Raw genomic sequence first — 19,920 nt, 5'->3', positions numbered from 1 at the left:
TTGTTGGTGTGTGTTGTTGGTGTGTGTTGTTGGTGTGTGTTGTTGGTGTGTGTTGTTGGTGTGTGTTGTTGGTGTGTGTTGTTGGTGTGTAATAGTGTGTGTTTTTGGTGTGTTGTTGGTGTGTGTTGTTGGTGTGTGTTGTTGGTGTGTGTTGTTGGTGTGTGTTGTTGGTGTGTAATAGTGTGTGTTTTTGGTGTGTTGTTGGTGTGTGTTGTTGGTGTGTGTTGTTGGTGTGTGTTAATAGTGTGTGTTTTTGGTGTGTTGTTGGTGTGTGTTAATAGTGTGTGTTTTTGGTGTGTTGTTGATGTGTGTTCTCGCCAAGTGACACCAAACAGGAGTCAAGTCTTCTGTCTGGAGCAGGACAACACAACCTCATACGTGTGAACAGGCTTGTGAACAGGCTTATGAACAGACGTGTAAACAGACGTGACCCTCATGTGTGAACAGACGTGTGAACAGGCATGTGAACATAAGTGTGAACAGACAGGTGAACAGACAGGTAAGACGGACCTGTGAACAGACGTTTGAACCGACATGTGAACAGGCATGTGAACATACGTGTGAACAGACATGTGAACAGACATGTAAACAGACGTGTGAACATAAGTGTGAACTGCCAGGTAACACGGACATGTGAACAGACGTGTGAACAGACGTGTAAACAGACATGACCTTCATGTGTGAAAGACGTGTTAACAGGCATGTGAACATACGTGTGAACAAACGTGTGAACAGACATGTGATTAGACATGTGGACAGACGTGTGAACAGATGAGACCCTCACATGTGTGAACAGACGTGTGAACAGACGTGTGAACTGGCAGGTAAACAGACGTGTGAACAGACGTGTGAACAGACATGTGAACATAAGTGTGAACAGACGTGACCTTCGTATGTGTGAACAGACGTGTGAGCATACGTGTGAACAGATGTGTGAACAGACGTGTGATTGGTGAGTTGGTGAACTTTAATCGTCATGTGAGACTCATGAAGTCGTGATCAGATTATATTTGTTGTTCACATGTGAACCTGAGCAGAGATCATTTTCCCGTTCTGTCATGTGATCCACGGCTGGTCTGATGTCGTGTCACACCAGATGACCCCCCCAGCCTGTGGTGCTGACCCCCACCCCCCCACCCCCCAGCCCAGAGGGCCTGGTCCTGTGGTGCTCCCCCTCCTCACTTTGGTTCATGATAGTCCAAGTCCGTGATGCAGCCTGAGGCGGATCACTGACTGGAACAAAATAAAGAGCCAGTGGTCGGGATGGCGTTGTTGGGGGGGTGGTAGTGGGGGGGGGGTTAATGGCACAGAATTCCTCCCTGAGCTCTGAGGAGCATGAAGCCCAACATTGTGCAGCTTCCACAATAGACACACTGTCGACACGATGCTGCTAATTCAATTAGCTGCGAGACGGTGCATAAATTCCCCCAGAATTCCTCTGATGAGCAGGACCCCAGTGTGTGTGTGTGTGTGTGTGTGTGTGTGTGTGTGTGTGTGTGTGTGTGTGTGTGTGTGTGTGTGTGTGTGTGTGTGTGTGTGTGTTTGGAGGAGGACTGAGCATGCTCAGTAACCTGCGCTACACAATGAGGAGTCAGTCAAAGGAGGAGATCTGGACAGGAGCTTCATCGTGATGAAGAGGAGGAAACATGAAGCTGGACAGAACGACATGATGCTGACATCACCAGTTAACTGTTTGTGTCAACCAGTGAATAGTTTGTCTTCACCATTTAACAGTTGGAGTGTTCACCAGTTTACAGTTTTTGTTCACCAGTGACCAATTTGTGTTCACCAGTGACCAATTTGTGTTCACCAGTTAAGTTTGTGTTCACCAGTGACCAATTTGTGTTCACCAGTTAATAGTTTGTGTTAATAGTTTGTGTTCACCAGTTAATAGTTTTTGTTCACCAGTGACCAATTTGTGTTCACCAGTTTACAGTGTGTTTTCACCAGTTCAGTTTGTGTTCACCAGTTAAGTTCACCAGTGTTCACCAGTTAACAGTTTGTGTGTGTGTGGGTTCTTGTCCTGGTGGTGGTCCTGGTCCTGGTTCAGTTTCTGGTTCTGGTTCTGGTTCTGGGTGCTTTGTACAAATTGAACCATGTGTTGTTTTCCACTGAACTGAAGGTAAATCTTCAAACAGGTGAAGCCAATAAAGCGAGCGCAGCGTGTTGACAGAGCGCTGCCTGCAGGCGGGGGCAGATGGTGAGTCCAGCTCTTAAAGCCACATCTTCAAAGGTGGGGCGGGTGGCGATGGCGGCTCCATATGTGGCTGAGCCGCAGATCCCGGATCGGGGCAAAGAGCGCCGCAGCGACACGCCGCACCACCTGCTGCCGCCGTGTCTGCGTGTTTGAACAGCTTCGCACGGCCTGGAGGAAGCCTTCACACACACACACACACACACACACACACACACACACACACACACACACACACACACACACACACACACACACACACACACACACACACACACACCTGACTTCTTTAATAGTGTGATGCCAGGTTCAAACTTTGGCTCACATTTAAACCGATGGACTGCATTTGTTCTTGGGTCTCCTGATGGACCAGATACTGACATGTGGATTCTTGACGTTGGTTCTGGTTCTGGGGGCTCTGGAGGTCATTGGGTCAGAACCTCATTCCAGTGTTTCTAGAACACGTTTGATTCTCAGGTTCAACCTGATAGAGTCCAGTAGGTGAAGGTTCTGTTTGTTCACCTCCAGAAGCTCTGATGGACCTTCAGACCAAAACCAGCCTGAAGCACCAGCCTTCAAGATCTGTCACAGTTTACTGCCCCATGCTGCCCCATATTGCCCCATGCTGTCTCACACTGCCCCATACTGTCTCATACTGCCCCATACTGTCTCCATATTGCCCCATGGTGTCTCATACTGCCCCAATCTTCCCCACACTGTGCAGTGATTGTGTTTGGGGTGCGTCCCATTCTACTCAGTGGCAATCCTGGTTCTCCGTGTTGTTTGTCTCCAGGTCAGCAGCTCAGACCTTCAGCAGCTCCTGAACCTGTTTCTCTCGTCAGTCTGAACGCTCTCAGGCCCACAGGAGGCCCCGCCCACCAGACGACCTCACGCTGCAGCGCCGTGACATCATCACTCACACTGTGTGTAAATCCAGGAAAACACACTGTAAACCCAACAGGGCTTCAAAGAGGGAAGGTCCGGTTTCACCGCAGCAGCAGGGGATTGTGGGTCGGCGGTAATCTACACTGTAAAAAAACACCAGCTCATAACCGCTGTTATTGTTAGACACTGAATCTGAAAGCATCCAACATTCACTATGACCTCACAACGGAGAGGAGCGTAGAGACAGGACAGAAACAGGAAGTAGCTACAGATGGAAACCACCGTTAGCTACAGGTAGCCATTAGCTGTGGCTAACGCTGCTATGAAGAGATCCAGAATCAGCTTTGCGACTCCATCAGTGTTGAATCGTTGCTCTGATGATGTCATGAAGGCTGAACCAATAACAAGTCCTCTATCATTGGACAGAAAACACGATGGAGTGTAAAACTTTATTTATTTTTCTGGTGAACTTGAATCGGGCAGAACCAGCACGTGTTTGGTTCTAATCCTCCTGAATGACGTCTGACTGTCGCCGGTAGAATTTGGCGCTGACAGGAAGAGACGCTCGTCCTGACCGCCGTCCCGCCCACACACAGATTAGCGTTAGCGTTGCTGCTCTGACAGGAGTGGACCTTCTCCTCCAAACTCTCCCCGTAAGTTCCCTCGACTCGTCACTCGTCTCTTTCTTCAGGCGTCCGTGCTGACAGGCTCACCAGCGTGTGGGACGTCCTCATTGTCTCCAGCAGACGTGTTTTCACACCAACACGTGGGAGGACATGTTTTATGTGCAGAAAGAACCACCACAGGCGCTCCGCCACACAAAAGTCTTTAGAAGTTTGATGCTTTTATCGCTCAGATCGAATGTCTGCGGCGGATTGGACTGTGGGTGTTCGCTTTCAGTCCTGGGGGAGTCCGGATTACAGAATCCACTCCTGAGACAACATGTGGGGGTCAGCCCAGACACCGTGGGGACATCCTGACCCGACTCCGGTTCCTCCGTAAACACTGAGGGTAAGAGCTGCCTGGACGTCAGGCGAGACGGGAACCTGCTGTGGACAGACAGGTGACCTCACGTCCGACGGCCAATCAGATCGCCTCCTGCTGCTCCGCTCATTTTACGTCTTAAATGATCCTTCCATGAAATGTGATGAAGGGTTTTGGTCTCGAGGCTCCGACAGGAAACACGATGGAACCAAGATGATACCAGGAGTTCTGGTTCTTCAGGGGTTAGAGGTCAGGCCAGGAAGTCAAGATCTGACCCGGATCACATCTGAAGCTGAAGCTGAAAACTACCAAATCAAACGTCTATCCTGACAGAAGGAAGAGGACGGTCCACCGTGAGGTTGTAGATGTTAGCGGCGTGCTAACGCTAGTCCCAGGTGGAGGGAGATGCTGCGTGGTGGAACCGTCACTCTGAGGGGATTGGAGCTACCACACACCCATTGATCCTGGATCAGAGGAGCACCTGAGCTGCTGATTGGTCCAATCTGGACCCGAACCTTCCTCCACCGACTAGCGGCTCCAGAGCCACCGGTCACAGAGGTCAAACGGAGCAGGGGTCGTCGCACAGTTTAATCTGAAACAAATGCAAACGAGAGGAAGAATAATAACAATTATACTTTATTCATTCGGAAACGGGAAATTCTCTTTACATTCTACCGCTGAGACACTGCCCCCGCCCCCCGCCACCCCCCCAATGGAAGATGAGAAAGACAAGCATGAAAAAGCCCCTACGCTAGCCAGCTAGCTTAAGTTAGCTGGGTGGATGGGTGAGTGACGAGCTAACCAGCTAACAGTTAGCCTGGGTTTTCATCCATTCAGTTGAAAAGATGAACGCAAAAGTGTTCCAGTTTGCAGGCTAGCCTGCTGCTAGCCTAGCCTGCTGCTAGCCTGCTGAGGGCTGTGTGATTGGCCGGCTGGCGTTGGAGTGACAGCCGGCGGTTATTTCCACCCGGCGGTGGTTGTCGTGATGCCTTCAGGAGCGCTGATAAAAACCAGCAACTTCCTGTTTTTGACGGCGCCTGACAGCGTGAAGCCACCCCGGGGGCGTCGCCACGGCACTGCACTCTGATTGGTCAGGAAGTGGAGGAAGAACTCCTGGCCCTCATTTGGACACGGTTCAAGTCCTGGAACCAGGTCCAGATCAGCAAACTGCCAGAGTCCAGCAGGAGGGTGAGGAACAGGAAGTGGTGTGGAGATACATGAGGAGGAAACAGGAAGTGATTAAAGGAGGAGGGGGAGGAGCCTGTTGTCTGACAGCAGGAAGTGAATGTCAGGCCTGATAGCTGAACTCAGCGCCGGCGGAGCGGAGAGTGTCCATCTCCACCAGCAGGAGGTCCGCCCAGGGCCCTGGTAGGCCGACCATCATCATGTGACTCCATGAAACCCCGCCCTTGGAACCTGGTTTATGATGTCATCTCTGCAACCAACCAATCAGAGACAGATTGGGAATACCTGGTTGATGACCTCATCATCAACCAGATGATTCTGCTGCTAGGAACTAGCAGCCGCTAACCGCTGCTAACAGTTGCTAGCAGCTGCTAGCTGCTTCTTAAATCTTCCGGCTGTGGGCCACAGACTCGACACCTTCATCCTTTTCGTCACTCCATCAGCTCAGCTCTGATCCTACCTCCAACACACACACACACACACACACACACACACACACACACACACACACACACACACACACACACACACACACACACACACACACACACACACACACACACACACCGTTAAGCCTCTGAGGTGTTCTGGTGGAGCTGCTGTCAGATTGCAGCAGATGTTTGAGAGGAGATGATGAAGAAATCAGGACTTCAATCCGCCGGGCTGCAAACATTTATCCTCCTGCAGACAGGAAACACAACGCCGCTAATCCCTCCTAGGCTCCTCCCCCTCCTCCTCTTCCTCTGTGAGGACCGGACCTCATGTCCACCCGCTGACCTTCATCACCGCTCACACACACGGGCCATTCTTCACCGCTCAAAAGAAGAACCTGAGTCGCTCAGGGACGGGTAGAGAAACCGTTTGATTAGCGGCTCAGCGCTAACCTGAGGGGGGATTAACACCTGAGAGGAAGAGGAGGAGGAAGAGCAGGAGGAGACAAAGTCTCATTTCTCCACCACGAGCTGTAGTCTGGTGTCACTTCCATATGTTTGACAGTACAGAGAATACCAGAGAGCAGTGAACGCATCATCAGAGTCAGTGAATGCAGAGTCAGAGTCAGAGTCAGTGAACGCATCATCAGAGTCAGTGAATGCAGAGTCAGAGTCAGTGAACGCATCATCAGAGTCAGTGAATGCAGAGTCAGAGTCAGTGAACGCATCATGAGTGTTAGAACCGCTTCTGGTGCAGTTTTACACAGTTAACCTGAGTGTAAAAAGGGGGCGTTTCCAGAGGTTAGGGTGGGCGGAGTCAACCAAACATCATTGTGATTGATTTCAGCCCAGTAGGGTGGTTCAGACAGATGTGACCCCCCCCCCCCCCCCCCGCCTGGGACGTCTCATACTGTGATTTGTGTAATACCCCCTTAAAGCCCCCAACAGACCCTAATACCCCAAACCCAACTCAGATTAAGGTAATCCACATGTCTGCTTGCAGATTATCATCACCTGTGTGAGGGGGAGGAGTCACAGTCATATGGGGGGGGGCTCCTGCTTCTGTGAGCAGGTCAGTCATGGATTTATATCAAAGAGCCTGAAAGGTCAAAGGTCACCTGTTTCTGTCTCCATGATGACATGGTGGACTTCCTCTTTCTGAAAAAGATGTGTGTGTGTGTGTGTGTGTGTGTGTGTGTGTGTGTGTGTGTGTGTGTGTGTGTGTGAGTGTGTGTGTGTGTGTGTGTGTGTGTGAGTGTGTGTGCATATGTGTGTGAGTGTTTTTGTGTGTGTGTGAGTCTGTGTGTGTGTGTGAGTCTGAGTGTGTGTGTGTGTGTGTGTGTGTGTGTGTGTGTGAGTGTGTGTGCCTATGTGTGTGAGTGTGTTTGTGTGAGTGTGTGTCTGTGTGTGTGTGTGAGTCTGAGTGTGTGTGTGTTTGTCTATGTCTGTGTGTGAGTCTGAGTATGTGTGTGTGTGTGTGTGTGTGTGTGTGTGTGTGTGTGTGTGTGTGTGTGTGTGCGTGATCACATGATAAACGATGACAGATCCACAGTTTGATGACTGCTCTCACTTCTTCTTCCTCATCGCTTCTTCCTGGACAGGAAGTGATGTAACAGGTAACGTCTCACCTGAGCTGCTCTTTAAAGAACTTTATTTTGAAGTCAGAACTGCTTTAACATGACAGACAGAACTTTTATTTTGGTGAAAAAAAATTCAATACAGGTCGCTGTACCTCACTACAGCGACCTGTACTGAGGTCACATGACACCTGAACACTTTATATTTGAAATTAATAAACATTTAATATTTATTTCTTTAAATGCTTTAAAATTTTAATATTACTCACGTTTAACAACATCTATTCTCTGTAATAATATTATTTGTATTTTAAAATTCCATTTCATTACGGCTTTTTTTCATTGTTTTTTTTGCAGTTGATCATTTTTTGTCAACAAAACTAAATATTTTTTATTTTTATTTATTTATTTATTTTTCATTTTTCAAAATGTTAAATCAATATCTTTGTTTTTATTCATTTTTTGTCATTTTAGATATTTAAATTTTCATATTTCATTATTAATTGAATTATTATTCATTAATTTTGTGGTTTTTAAGTCTTTGTATTTTTAGAAATATTTGTTTTTCCTGAACACCTTTATTTACATATTTATGATTATTTATAAATTGAATTATTTACTGCAGTTTTTTGTAAACAGCTGACCTGAGGTCACGTGACTTCAGTCGTTAGTGTCACAGGTGACACCTGTTCGCAAAACCGCGGCGTCACGGCGGTGGAGGCGTCTGCGCATGCGCGAGAGAGCGAGCGGAGAGAGACAGAGATAGAGGGAGGGGGGGGGGGGGAGCACGCGCGGCTGCTGCAGCTTCACCTGTGCAGGTGATCTACCTGTGTGAGCCAATCAAGTGTGAGCTCGCGGGCTGCTGCAGGAGGCCGCGTGGGCTCTGGTCCGCACGCGCGGCTGATTAAAGGAAACGAAGATCAGCGGAGCGGGGGGGGTCAATTATCCCCCCGCGTGAAGATAGGTGGCGCGTGTCGGTGGGAGCGGGTCTCGCGCCTCTTTATGTTGCAGGAGAGGAGAAGCCGCGCGACAGGGAGGTGTCACACCGACCAGCCCCCCCGCCCGGACCAACGCTCCCCCCGCGGCCAGCACCGGGACCAGCACCAGGACCGGGACCAACACCGGGACCGGGACCAATACCGGGACCGGGACCAATACCGGGACCGGGACCAACACCGGGACCGGGACCAATACCGGGACCGGGACCAACACCGGGACCGGGACCAATACCGGGACGACGTCTAGATTTTCCTCTCCGCGGGAGGAGTTCGTCTGCCGTCTCCCCGGTGCTGTTTCTCCTCCATCACGGTAGGCTCCCGGTAGGTCTCCTCTCCGTCACGAGCCAATCACAGCGCATCCTCCACCTGCGCGGCTCACCTGTGCACAGGTGAGCCGCGCAGGTGGATGGATGAGGGGGGGGGTCCCCGGTGCTCCGCGGCAGCGGGAGGTCAGACCGCGACAGGCCGGGAGGAGTCCGTGTGTCCCGGCTGGGCGCCGCCGCCGCTCCCCGGGCAGACATCCGTAGCTCGGAGGAGAGAGTCTGTCCCCGTCCGATTCACTTTGACCCCGCGAGGCTTCAGAAGCGGGCCCGGTTCAGAACCGGTCTGGGTCCGGGTGCCATGACGGCTTCGGAACCGGAACCGGTTCGGACCCGTCACTAACCGGTTCGGATCCGGTTCTGAACCGATCCCGGTCCTCCTCTAAACGTCTCCAAACCAATGAAAGTGCGTTCCGTTAATTTCCCTTCACGTACCCAAGAACCGACTGGACTTTCGTTCCGCTCCTTTCAGTCCCGTTACAACCGACACGGACCGAACCGATCAGGTGAGTATCGATCAGTGATCGATCAGTGATCGATGGGGCCTCAGAGGAAGTTCAGAGAGAACAATTCAACAAGTTTATAATCAGAAAGTTATTTGGTTTTGTTCTGTGTGTGTGTGTGTGTGTGTGTGTGTGTGTGTGTGTGTGTGTGTGTGTGTGTGTGTGTGTGTGTGTGTGTGTGTGTGTGTGTGTGTGTGTCCCTCCTCCTCTGTCACACCATCAGTCGCTCCTCACAGATCGGGCGGACGGGGACCGGGGCGGCGGTGTCTCGGTGATCGTTCCTCCAGACCAACTCAAGAGACGCGCAAAAAGTTCGGGGAGTTCCGGTGGAACCGGTTCTGGCCCCGTGTGAACCGGTTCCGTGTGAACCGGCTGTGAGTGCGGCTCCACCGGACCGGGTCCCGCTGGTGGATTACTTTGTGTCCGGGCGCGGGGGGGAGCCCCGGGGACGGATCATCATGAAGCCGCAGATGGTGGCGGAGGGTCCGCGATGCAAGAGGCGCAAACAGGCCAACCCCCGCAGGAAGAACGGTAAGCCCCGCGCGCCGTCCCGCGAACAAGTCCCGCAAACTCCTGCCCCCCCCCCCCTCCCCCCTCCCCGCCCGGTCGGGCCGGGGGGTCCCGTTACCGGACGGAGAGTAGTTACCACGGAGGTTCCCGCGGAGCGCGAGCCGCGCGGAGGCTCCGGGGGTCGGCGCGAGGGGACCGTTAGCCGCGCGTGCGGACCTGTGGATCCGCGCGGCTCGCGCCCAACTCGGTTCAACCGAAGTAACGGTTCCGTTGGCCCGGGAGGCGCGTGTCGGCAAAAAAAAAAACACCAATAATAGATCAATGTTAAAAAGAATTGATTTTATTCTGGAGTGATTCTGTATTAGTTTTAAACTCAGAGGAACAAATTAATTTATTCTGAATTTATATTTTCTATTATTTAAAATCGATTTCTAATCATTTGTCTTCCTTTTAAACTTTTCTTTTTTTTTTTTTTCTCGTGCTTTAATTCCAGAAACCCATTTTTTTTACCCGGGATGGAATTTACTGCTTTATTCTAAATTCCATCACTCTCTTAAAATTCATTTTGTTTGTTTTAATTCATCTTTTATTTAATGCATTTTATTTTAATTCATTTTTCATTTTAATTTAAAAAAAAAAAAATTTGAATTCATTTCACTTTTATTCTATTCTGATTTTAACAGAGGTGATGTTTTCCGACTACAGTTAATTTATGTCGGTCACACACAAAACAGAATCGATGCCCAGTGTTAAAAAATAATCAGGAAAATAATTGAAATTATGATTTAAAAGAAAAACTCTGTCGTGTCAAAATTTATCGTCACAAAAATGAATTTAAATTAAAAAAAAAAAAATGTTTTTGTCGTCTGTGGGGAATTGTTTCCTCCCGTCAGCGTTGGTGTCGTGTGGCTTTTCTTCTGGGCTACGGCTCCTTCTGCAGTCTCGGGGGTAGTTAGTGGTGGAGGGGTGTAGCTGATGGAGTGAAGAGGGGGTATTTACGGGGTGAGGGGGCGTAGTTACGGGGTGCGGGGGGGGGGACAGATGAAGGCCTGTGTAACGGGATCTGTGGGTCACGTCCAGCTGTGTGGGACGGGTTCTGCTGCTGATGTTTGTCTCCACAGAGTTCATTTAAAACTCCTTAAAGTTCTCTCAGGGGGGTCAGAACCCTCTCAGGGTTCTCCTGGGTGGGGGGGTGTGAGGCGTTCAGGTGCAGCTGCTGCAGCGTTCCTGCTACATGTCTCACCGCTGTGTCACCGTCACCGGGAGACGGAGACTGTTTACCGTCGCCGGGTAGAAGAACACGATCTAACGGAGCTCCTCTGACCCCCCCCCAGGAGAACTCCACACTGGTTCTCCTCTGGTCTCTGGGTTCTCCTGCAGGACGGTGATGTTCTCCTGGAAGAACCAGGAGTTTCTCCTGATTTGGTAATGAATCCAGAATCAGTGAATTCTGGATGATTTCAGACACTTTTGCGTTCCTGACCTCCGACCAGAGCCGCCGGACGAGGCCGTCGGCCTTCGGGGGGTTTTTTTGGTTTTTTTTGGTGACTCCAGAGACGGAAAGTGAGACGTCATGTGATTCTGATACTTTGTCAGATCGCTGAGTCGGTGTTCACGTTAGAACCGGAACCTGGACTTCGGTTCTTGATTCTACAATGTTCTAAAGCTGAAACCGACTGGGAGACGGTCACTATAGCGACCAGTAGAGGGCAGTGATGCTACAGTCAGTCGACCACAGAAGAAGAAATGGCGCCACTTCCTGTCTGTTGTGTTCTTGTTGTTGTCGCGACCACAGCGTTAGCATAAAGCTGTTTGTCCTATCGGTTTAATTGACTGCGTGTTTACTAGCCTAAAGCTAGGACGTGCTCATCAAAGCTAACCTACACAATAAGGTCACAACGCCTCATTTTTGATGGCAGGTTCAACTCTGTAAAGGAGCCCAGTGCTAAACGTAAACATGCTAACATTAGCCACCAGGCTGACCGTACACATGCTAACATTAGCCACCAGGCTGACCGTACACATGCTAACAATAGCCACCAGGCTGACCATACACATGCTAACATTAGCCACCAGGCTGACCGTACACATGCTAACATTAGCCACCAGGTTGACCGTACACATGCTAACATTAGCCACCAGGTTGACCGTACATATGCTAACATTAGCCACCAGACTGAACGTACAAATGCTAACATTAGCCACCAGACTGAACGTACAAATGCTAATATTAGCCACCAGGCTGACTGTACACATGCTAATGTTAGCTACTGGACTGACTGCAAACATGCTAATGCTAGCTTCAGTGCATATTGTGTTTCTTGTCGTTTGCTTCTCTTTGACTCGTCCAGTGACTCTTGTTCCTAGTCATTTGCTTCTCTTTGACTCGTCCAGTGACTCTTGTTCCTAGTCGTTTGCTTCTCTTTGACTCGTCCAGTGACTCTTGTTCCTAGTTGTTTGCTTCTCTTTGACTCGTCCAGTGACTCGTGTTTCTTGTCGTTTGCTTCTCTTTGACTCGTCCAGTGACTCTTGTTTCTTGTCGTTTGCTTCTCTTTGACTCGTCCAGTGACTCTTGTTTCTTGTCGTTTGCTTCTCTTTGACTCGTCCAGTGACTCTTGTTTCTTGTCGTTTGCTTCTCTTTGACTCGTCCAGTGACTCGTGTTTCTTGCACCTGTTATTAAAGCAGAAACTCGTCTGATTGAAGCACTAATCCCCCCCCCCCCGCCTTGACTGACCTGAATGTGTTTCATATCTACCCCCCCTCAGTAAATACCCCCTGGGGGCAGAACAAAGAAAAGCTGCTCCTCACTGGGTTCATCCCGACTCGAGCGCCGGCGGCTGGATGGGATGAAAAGAGAGGAGAGAAAAGACGGAGAGAGAAGAAGGAAGGAGGTGAAGTGGAAGAAAAGGGAGTGAGGTAGAGGAGGAGGAGGAAGGTGGAGCCAAGGTGTTTGCCCTACATACCCCCCATACGACCCCCCCCCACATAGATGACGGTTAATTTACCCTGAAACGTTCATAAAATAACGGAGGAGAAATAAAGTAAACGTGTAAAAATATAGAAAATAATCAATAAAACGATAATTATTAGAAATGTTTCAGCTGATTTTACCTAAAATAGTCGTGAAATTCTGTGATTTTTGTTTTGTGTTTAAAGAAAACAACAAATTATTTATTTCTTGATTGTTTAATTCCTTTCAATTTGATTCCCGACAAAGCAAAATAATTCTTGTTTTTTATTTCTCTAAATTTGTGGGAAAAAAATCACAAAAACTCAGTTTTTATGTTTTCTAGAGAAAAATATATTTTTCTTTATAATAAAATAAAAAATTAAATTAAATAAAAAAATTGAATAAAAAAATAACAATAGAATTTAAACAGTTGAATAGATTACAATGTCGTAGAAGTAAGCTATTACTCTGAGGGATTACTTGCTCTTTATCGTTTCAAACGGATTAAGACGTAAAGTTCAGATATTCGCGTTCACAAGGTGTTTCCACCGCCACCCTGCCCCGCCCCTCCACCACTTTGCCCCGCCCCCATGGCAGCCTTGCCCCGCCCCCTCTGTGGTGCTCCTGATGGGTCAGGAACGGCTCCAGAATCAGTCGTGTGATGAATCCTTAATGCCCCCCCCAGAACAGATTTATTGTTACGGAGAGCAGATTATCTTCATTCACCTTCACCCCCCCCCCCCCACCCGAAACCCCCCCCTCGCCCCCCATCCAGGATTTAGGCAGATTTACTTCACCAAACATCTCTGGTTGGGGGGCAGAGGCCCCCCGCTTTGGGGAGATGGGCCCTTTGTTCAGGGAGGGGCAAATCAGAGTAACAACAGGAAGTCTTAATGTACCCACCCACCCCCGTCAAAATAAATGCCAGTGACATCATGTGATGACATCACAGATTTTTTTTTGGTAAATTTTTTGAAATTTTTTTTTTCCCTGTTTGAAATTTTTAGGGGTTATGGGGGGGTTAGTTGTGTTCATTGTGTCTGTCAGTGAGGGGGGGGGATCCACTCTTCATCTTCGGCTGTCACCCAGAGCTCATGGCCGCGGCCGCCTGCACCTCCCATCATGCATCGCGGCAGTGAAATGATGGGGGTTAAAAACTCCTCTGGTGTTTGACTGTTCAAGGTGACTGACACCCCCCCACAATAGCCCCCCCACCACCACCATACACACATTTTCATCATGACTGAGTTGCCGGTGACGTTTTGTCGCCGTTAGCGGAAACAGGATTCAGAGGTCAGCAGGAGGAGGAATAAAACTATTATTATTATTTATTTAAATTAATATTTACTATTTATTTTTAATGCTTTACAGTTTTTTTAAATAGTTTGACTTTATTTTGGAAGGATTTCACGTCTCCGTCTGATTGGCCGCTGGTGTCTTGTGATCAATGGGCGTCGCCCTGCGCAGAACAGGTGAACTCAGGTGTGACGTGAGAAAGTAACCAATCAGAGAACTGAACCAGCTGCACCCGTCCTCAGCCCCGCCTTCACTGGATCGGCTCGTTTCATTGGTTGAGCTCCTGCGGCAAGGTCACACACACACACATGGAACAATCAATAATGAGTGGCTGGATCAAGGTGTCAGGACACCCCCCCCCCCCATACCTCTGACCTAGCGCTCCAGGCTCCGCCCACCACCACCAGTTTAAAATCCACCAACAGAAACAACTTTATTAGTAAATTCTGACCTTGACGAGCCTCCTGATTGGTCCTCAGGGTTGGTGAGTCGTAACCCCCGCCCCCCCCCCCAGGCCAGACCCGATCAGCCAGACATCACTTCCTGGTCAAGGATCCACCAATTAGAGCAATGAGGCTGAGCGCGCTCAGTGCGAGCTGCCGGGGGAGGGGGAGGCAGTGCAGGCATCTGAGCTGAGAGACGCCCCCGAGAGAACCCCAACCCAGACAGAACGTAGAACCCCCCCACTTAAGGGACTCAAACCAACAACCTTCCTGCTTTTATATGAGAAACAGTGGGTGGGGCCCCCCACCCTGTGGTTCATTAGAGCCCAGACCGGCTCTGGACCCTCCCCCATGAGTGGGTGTTGGTTCCCACGGCGACGGCTGCACCGGTCTCGTGAGCCGCCATCACCCTGTTTGCTGTGGGATTACCAGACGCTGGTTTTGGGGGGGGGGGGGGCGGTGTAAAGGTAGTCATGACGAGGACCCCCCGCCGGTCAGGAATGCCGGTCAGGTCAGTGGAGGAGGGCGAGGGTGCCGGGGGGGGGCAGGGGGACACTCGGGGATGGGGCAGGTGCCTTTGTGGGTCCTGTCAGCCATCAAAGGAGTCTGAAAAGGTTAGGGGACCCCCCCAACATGAACCCCCCCCACCCAGGACCCGCCCCCACACCCCCACTCCACTGCCTTTGTCCCACGATTCATTACAGCCCAACACACACGTCAGAAACGCAGCATCAGCGTCCTCATTGGTTCCAACGCTGATGATGTCATCAGTTACATGTTGAGTCTGTGACATCATTACCCACAATGCACCCCGACCAGGAAGTGAAAGACGATGAGAAGGAACACTTGGCCCTCCAAGCGCAATGCATTCTGGAGAGAAGGACCACAACACATGAGCACTTTAACTCTGGTTTAAAGGGTGGGCGGGGCCTGTGGGGAGGTGAGGTGTTCAGGTTGCGTCATGTGACCCGAGGTGTCCTCTTTGTGCATCCTGTCAAACGTGGTTAACGTGACCATTTATTACCCCCCCCCCCCCCCGAAGCACAATGGTCTGGCTGATTCGGGGCCGTCAGTCGGGGGAGGGGGTGAAGGAGGGCGCCCCCACCCCACTCTCTGTTTTCCTCCCTCCATCTTGTTCATCTTGGGGGGGGGGGGGGGGTTGATTATTTGCCCCTGGGGCAGTTGCTCACTCCAGTTCAGGCGTTACCCGACAAGGTGCTTGAGAATGTCACCCGGCGCTGCCAGACAGGGTGAACCCTGTGAATATCGCCCAGTAGTGCTGCCAAACAATGAGGAGGATTGTTCGTTCCCACCCCCTCCTGCCCCCCCACCCCCCCCCCGGCCCCTCCTGACCCCCCCCCCCCCCCTAGCCAACAGTGACAGTTGTACCTGACAGTAAACATCAGAGTAGCTGTCATTGAAGTAACTAATGAGGTTTGGTCTGGACCGGGGGGGGGGGGCGGTCCAGAACCCCCTCGACCCCCCCTGAATCCCCCCGTGAGGAACCAGGGGCAGAAACCAGAACCATAAAACACAAGTCGAGCGTGTGAGCGCCGCATTGTTACCATTATGAACAGTTTGTCTGTTTTTTGGCGTCGTCTCCACTCATCTGTGCTGCGTTCACTGTCCTCCAGGACGTTTAGCTTCACCTGACCGGCTATCAGGGTCAATGCTAATCAATCATCACAACCCCACCGACAATGACATGACCGCAAAGTATTGATCTTCTCCACATGAAATAATTAACTTATAATTAACAATCAGCAGACCTTTAATTTTGTGTTTGCTGCTGGAGTGTTGGTGTGTCGGATTGTCCTGAACGCATCGTTAGATCTGATCATCATGGAGTCATTCTGACGTTCAGGAGGGGGGGGGGGGGTCGAACCCAAAGCGGGCTGTGAACCCGGCTTTGATCCGGCCCGCTCCCATAAGCCCCCCCACCCCGCCGGCACCTGCCACTGAGGTGGGGGGGGGGGCGTTCAACTGCCCCTAACAGGATTACACCGCTCTGTAATTGATTCGTCTGCAGCGAGGGGTGGGGGTGGCATTTAGGTAACGGCGCCCCAGAATAGCCCCCGGCGCTCCCATTGGTGGGCCCTGATGGCCCCGCCCCCTTCATGTGGAGGCGTGTGGCAATCGACGTGACACGGATGAAGCGTGTTAGCGTCTGGATCGGTTCACACGGATCTGGTTCAGGAACCGGGTCAATCGATACCGGCTGCAGCCGCCGGCCAATCAGGCTGCAGCCGCCGGCCTATCAGGTCACGCCTGGAGGTCACAGCCCGTAGCAGGTAGCTGCTCCTGTGGCTAGCAGCTAGCTACAAGCTAGCAGTGTTAGTAAGCGGTTGTTTGGGTTTGGGGGGGTTGGACATAGTTTTGGGGGGCTGGTCTGGGTTTGGGGGGGGTTGGTCTGGGTTTGGGGGGTGGGACCAGAGCTGTGGGTGTGTGTCCAGTTCTGGTGTGACTCGGGTCACCTGAATGTCTCTCCAGACGCCTAATGAGCCTGAGAACAGAAAGATGCCCCCCCCTCCAGGGCAGAAGTAGGTGACCCAGTGGTGGCTGCCCGCCTCGGGGTGTCTGGTGGGGGGGGTTCCTCCTTTGTCCTGATGTCTGGAATCTGAACACACGAGACGAGGAGGAGGAAGAGGAGACGACTTCCTGTCTGCGTCTTCCTCGTTGGTGTTAAATGTGGGTGAGATGCTAATGGATGCTAACAGATGCTAACGGCGGTCCAGACAGGTTCAGGTGCAGCAGACCAGAACAGATCCAATCAGATGCCGGCGCCCCCGCCGGGGGACAAAGAGCATCTGTCCGTCCCGTTCAAACACAACTTAATTGATAACGGCAGGAGGTTGTCCAAGACATGATCATAGAGGAGTCGGTCCTCCGTGATGGAGGTCACATGACCCTCGTCTTCCTCTTCTTGCAGCAGGTAGCAGCGGTCACACGTCCAGCTTCCTCTTTCTGGAGCTGCTGACTCGGCGTTTGTGCCGACCTCTTCCTCACTTCTTCTTCTGCTTCTACAACACCCCCCACCCCCCACCCCCGGCCTCCTCCTCCACTTCCTGTCCACCTCCTCTCTCCTGCTAGAGGAACCTTCTCAGAACCTGTCCTGCAATGTTTCAGAGAACCGAGGTCAGACTGCCCCCCCCCCCCCCCCGCACTAATGTGGCGGTGATCACGTCCCCCCCAGCGTTGTGCTGATCCATCGATGAGGGTTCTCTGCTCTAATTGGATTAGAGGCTGGAGTAGAAAAGGCTTTTATTTTGAAGAGCAGTCTGGAGAGGATGGACCCCCCCCCCTTCACCGCCCCCACCCACATGGATGGCAGTGAACACACATACACACAGGAAGCCAAACACAAATAGTTGTGTGACCTCATGTTACATTCCTGACGGGGTTCCTCAGGGAGGTGCCCCTGGGGGTCCTGCTCCACTCCTCAGTGTTCAGCTCCGTTTAGAGAACACCTTCTGATTGGCTTCTGTTTTCTGAAGCCACACCCACCAAGCAGGCCCTGGTTCTGACCCGGTTCAGCCATGAAGATGACATCATGTGAGGACATCATCAGGCTGATGATGTCATCTTGCACACATGTGACCAACAGAACAACATCATCTGCGTAGTGGAGAACTTTTATCTAGTCCATAATAAACGCGTCCATGGGCGGGGCTTCAGTCCCTCTATCCCCCCCCCCCCCCCGTGCTGATGCTAAGCTAACACGCCATTCCTTCAGATGTTCCTTGTTGATGGTCTCCTGGCTCAGCTTGATGATGTCATCGCTGTGAGACGTTGGAGCTCCTTTTGTTGGAGCTCCTGCTGCTGACTGAGCGCCAACAAAAGGACCAGCGTTTATGACCCAGGCCTGCTGGGCTGGAGGGAGGCCCCTCCCCCTCCCCACCCCCCCACCTCCCCACTCTCACCCCCTCTCCACCCCCACCACCCTCTGCAGTGTCAGGAAACAGAAGTGGTGAATGTTCTCGGGTCTGATCAGGTAATTGAAGGTTGTGTAACATCATTTTTTTTGGGAAGTCCAAACTCCTCTGCTCCTCGGTTGTCATGCCAACGCAGACTGAGCAGAGAGGAGGAAACTGACCAATCAGGAAGCACTTTGTTTTTGTCAGAGGAGAGACTCCGATTCTGTTTCCCCTGCAAACGAACAAGAGAAGGAGAAATCTCAGCTGACCCCAGGTCACATGATCCCTGATGGACTAGAACTTGTTAACAATGCTACGCTATGCTATGCTAAGCTAAGCTAAGCTAAGCGATGTTGTCCTTGTTGGGACATTGTTTCATTTGACCAGTCCCTGAGCAGTGGGCGGTCTTACAGGGCCCCAGAAGCCAATCAGGGCTCAGGGCAGTTTGACTTGGTTCACGTTGACGGTGATGGTGATGATGGTGATGATGAGAACTCGGCTCCTCCCCCTGCTGTGGTCTGGCCCACTGATCTTCATCGACCCACCGCTGCACTCAGAGCCTCGTGAGGCGTTCAAGGACTCGCAGGTTGGCCAGAAAGAGGAAGCGCTTGATTGGTTTTCCTGGAAGTCTGAGTGGAAACCAGTTTGTGACCCCCCCCTCCCCCCGTCTTTTGAAGAGCCGTATTGATAAACGTCAATAAGTTAAACCGATCAGACGGTGTGAGGATCACAGAAAACAATAACTTCTCTGATTGATTGATCTGATTGGTTATTTTCTGTTTGAGTAAAATAACGTCAGAGATGTTTCAACAGTATTGATCAGATCTGACGGTTAATCAGCTGATCAATTGATCGCTTCAGCTCTTTAAACTCACACACCCTGATTGGGGGGTGGGGGGGGTGGGGGGTGAGGCGTTCAGGTGTCTCTCTGGAAACCCAACTGGATGCTGTCCAGCTCTGGACGTGATCCACTGGTGTGTGTGTGTGTGTGTGTGTGTGTGTGTGTGTGTGTGTGTGTGTGAACCAGCAGGATTTACTGGGAGCTGACAGGAAGTGCAGACACCTCTCAGCTCAGAGGTACAATGGCGAGCACATCGCTGTAACACTGGGCTCATTGTACCGCCCCCCCAGCCCCCCCCGGCTCCCCCCTGCTCTTATTGTCAGCGCGGAGATGCTGCTCTGTTCACGACGGCAGCAGCATCACAATCAGACCGAGAGGCTCCGACCAGCAACGGGGGCCACAGGGTAGTAATAACCATCAATAGCTGTCAATAACCATCATTAAGTGTCAACAACCATTAATAACTATCAATAAGTCATTAAACATCAATATCTATTAATAACGGTCAATAACCGTCAATGACTGTCAGTAAACATCAGTAACTGTCAGTAAGCCATCAATAACTCATCAATAACCCGTCTTTAACCCACCACACACTATCAACTAGTGACTAGCTTTAGCTAACAGCTACAAGCTAATTGATGAAGGTGAGATCAGCAGAGCTTCTGATTGGTTCGTGACTTGCTGAGACGTGTCCTTCACTCTGATTGGTCCGCTGCCTGACAGCGAGTCAGAGGACACCCCCACCCCCCACCCCGGACTGGGGGGCAGCGGCCTGTCAGCTCCTGTCACCTCAGCGCCATCAGCCCGCCCCCTGAGGCGGGTCACATGACGCATGAACACGCCGGTGCCGGCCCCGGCGCCGACCCACCTCACTTCCTGTTTGTC

General features: G+C 51.2%; 1 protein-coding gene across 4 annotated transcripts in view; it reads left to right on the top strand.

The window, feature by feature from the left end:
- The first annotated feature begins 8,118 nt into the window (after positions 1–8,118).
- The window catches only part of zeb2a (zinc finger E-box binding homeobox 2a), a 29,130-nt gene continuing 17,328 nt past the window's right edge, over positions 8,119–19,920 (top strand). Inside the window, exons 1-2 of one of the 4 annotated variants that reach the window (XM_068328540.1) lie at positions 8,119–8,575; positions 9,301–9,608. In XM_068328540.1, the coding sequence (XP_068184641.1) occupies positions 9,536–9,608 (73 nt within the window). In that variant the 5' untranslated portion in view covers positions 8,119–8,575; positions 9,301–9,535. Of the gene's footprint in view, positions 8,576–8,670; positions 9,081–9,300; positions 9,609–19,920 lie in introns of those variants that run through there. The other 3 variants (XM_068328538.1, XM_068328537.1, XM_068328539.1) reach the window with 3 other exon arrangements.

The sequence above is a fragment of the Antennarius striatus genome, chromosome 12 (assembly GCF_040054535.1).
Source record: "Antennarius striatus isolate MH-2024 chromosome 12, ASM4005453v1, whole genome shotgun sequence".
Taxonomy (NCBI): Eukaryota; Metazoa; Chordata; class Actinopteri; order Lophiiformes; family Antennariidae; genus Antennarius; species Antennarius striatus.
This window is presented reverse-complemented; position numbering and strand designations above follow the sequence as displayed.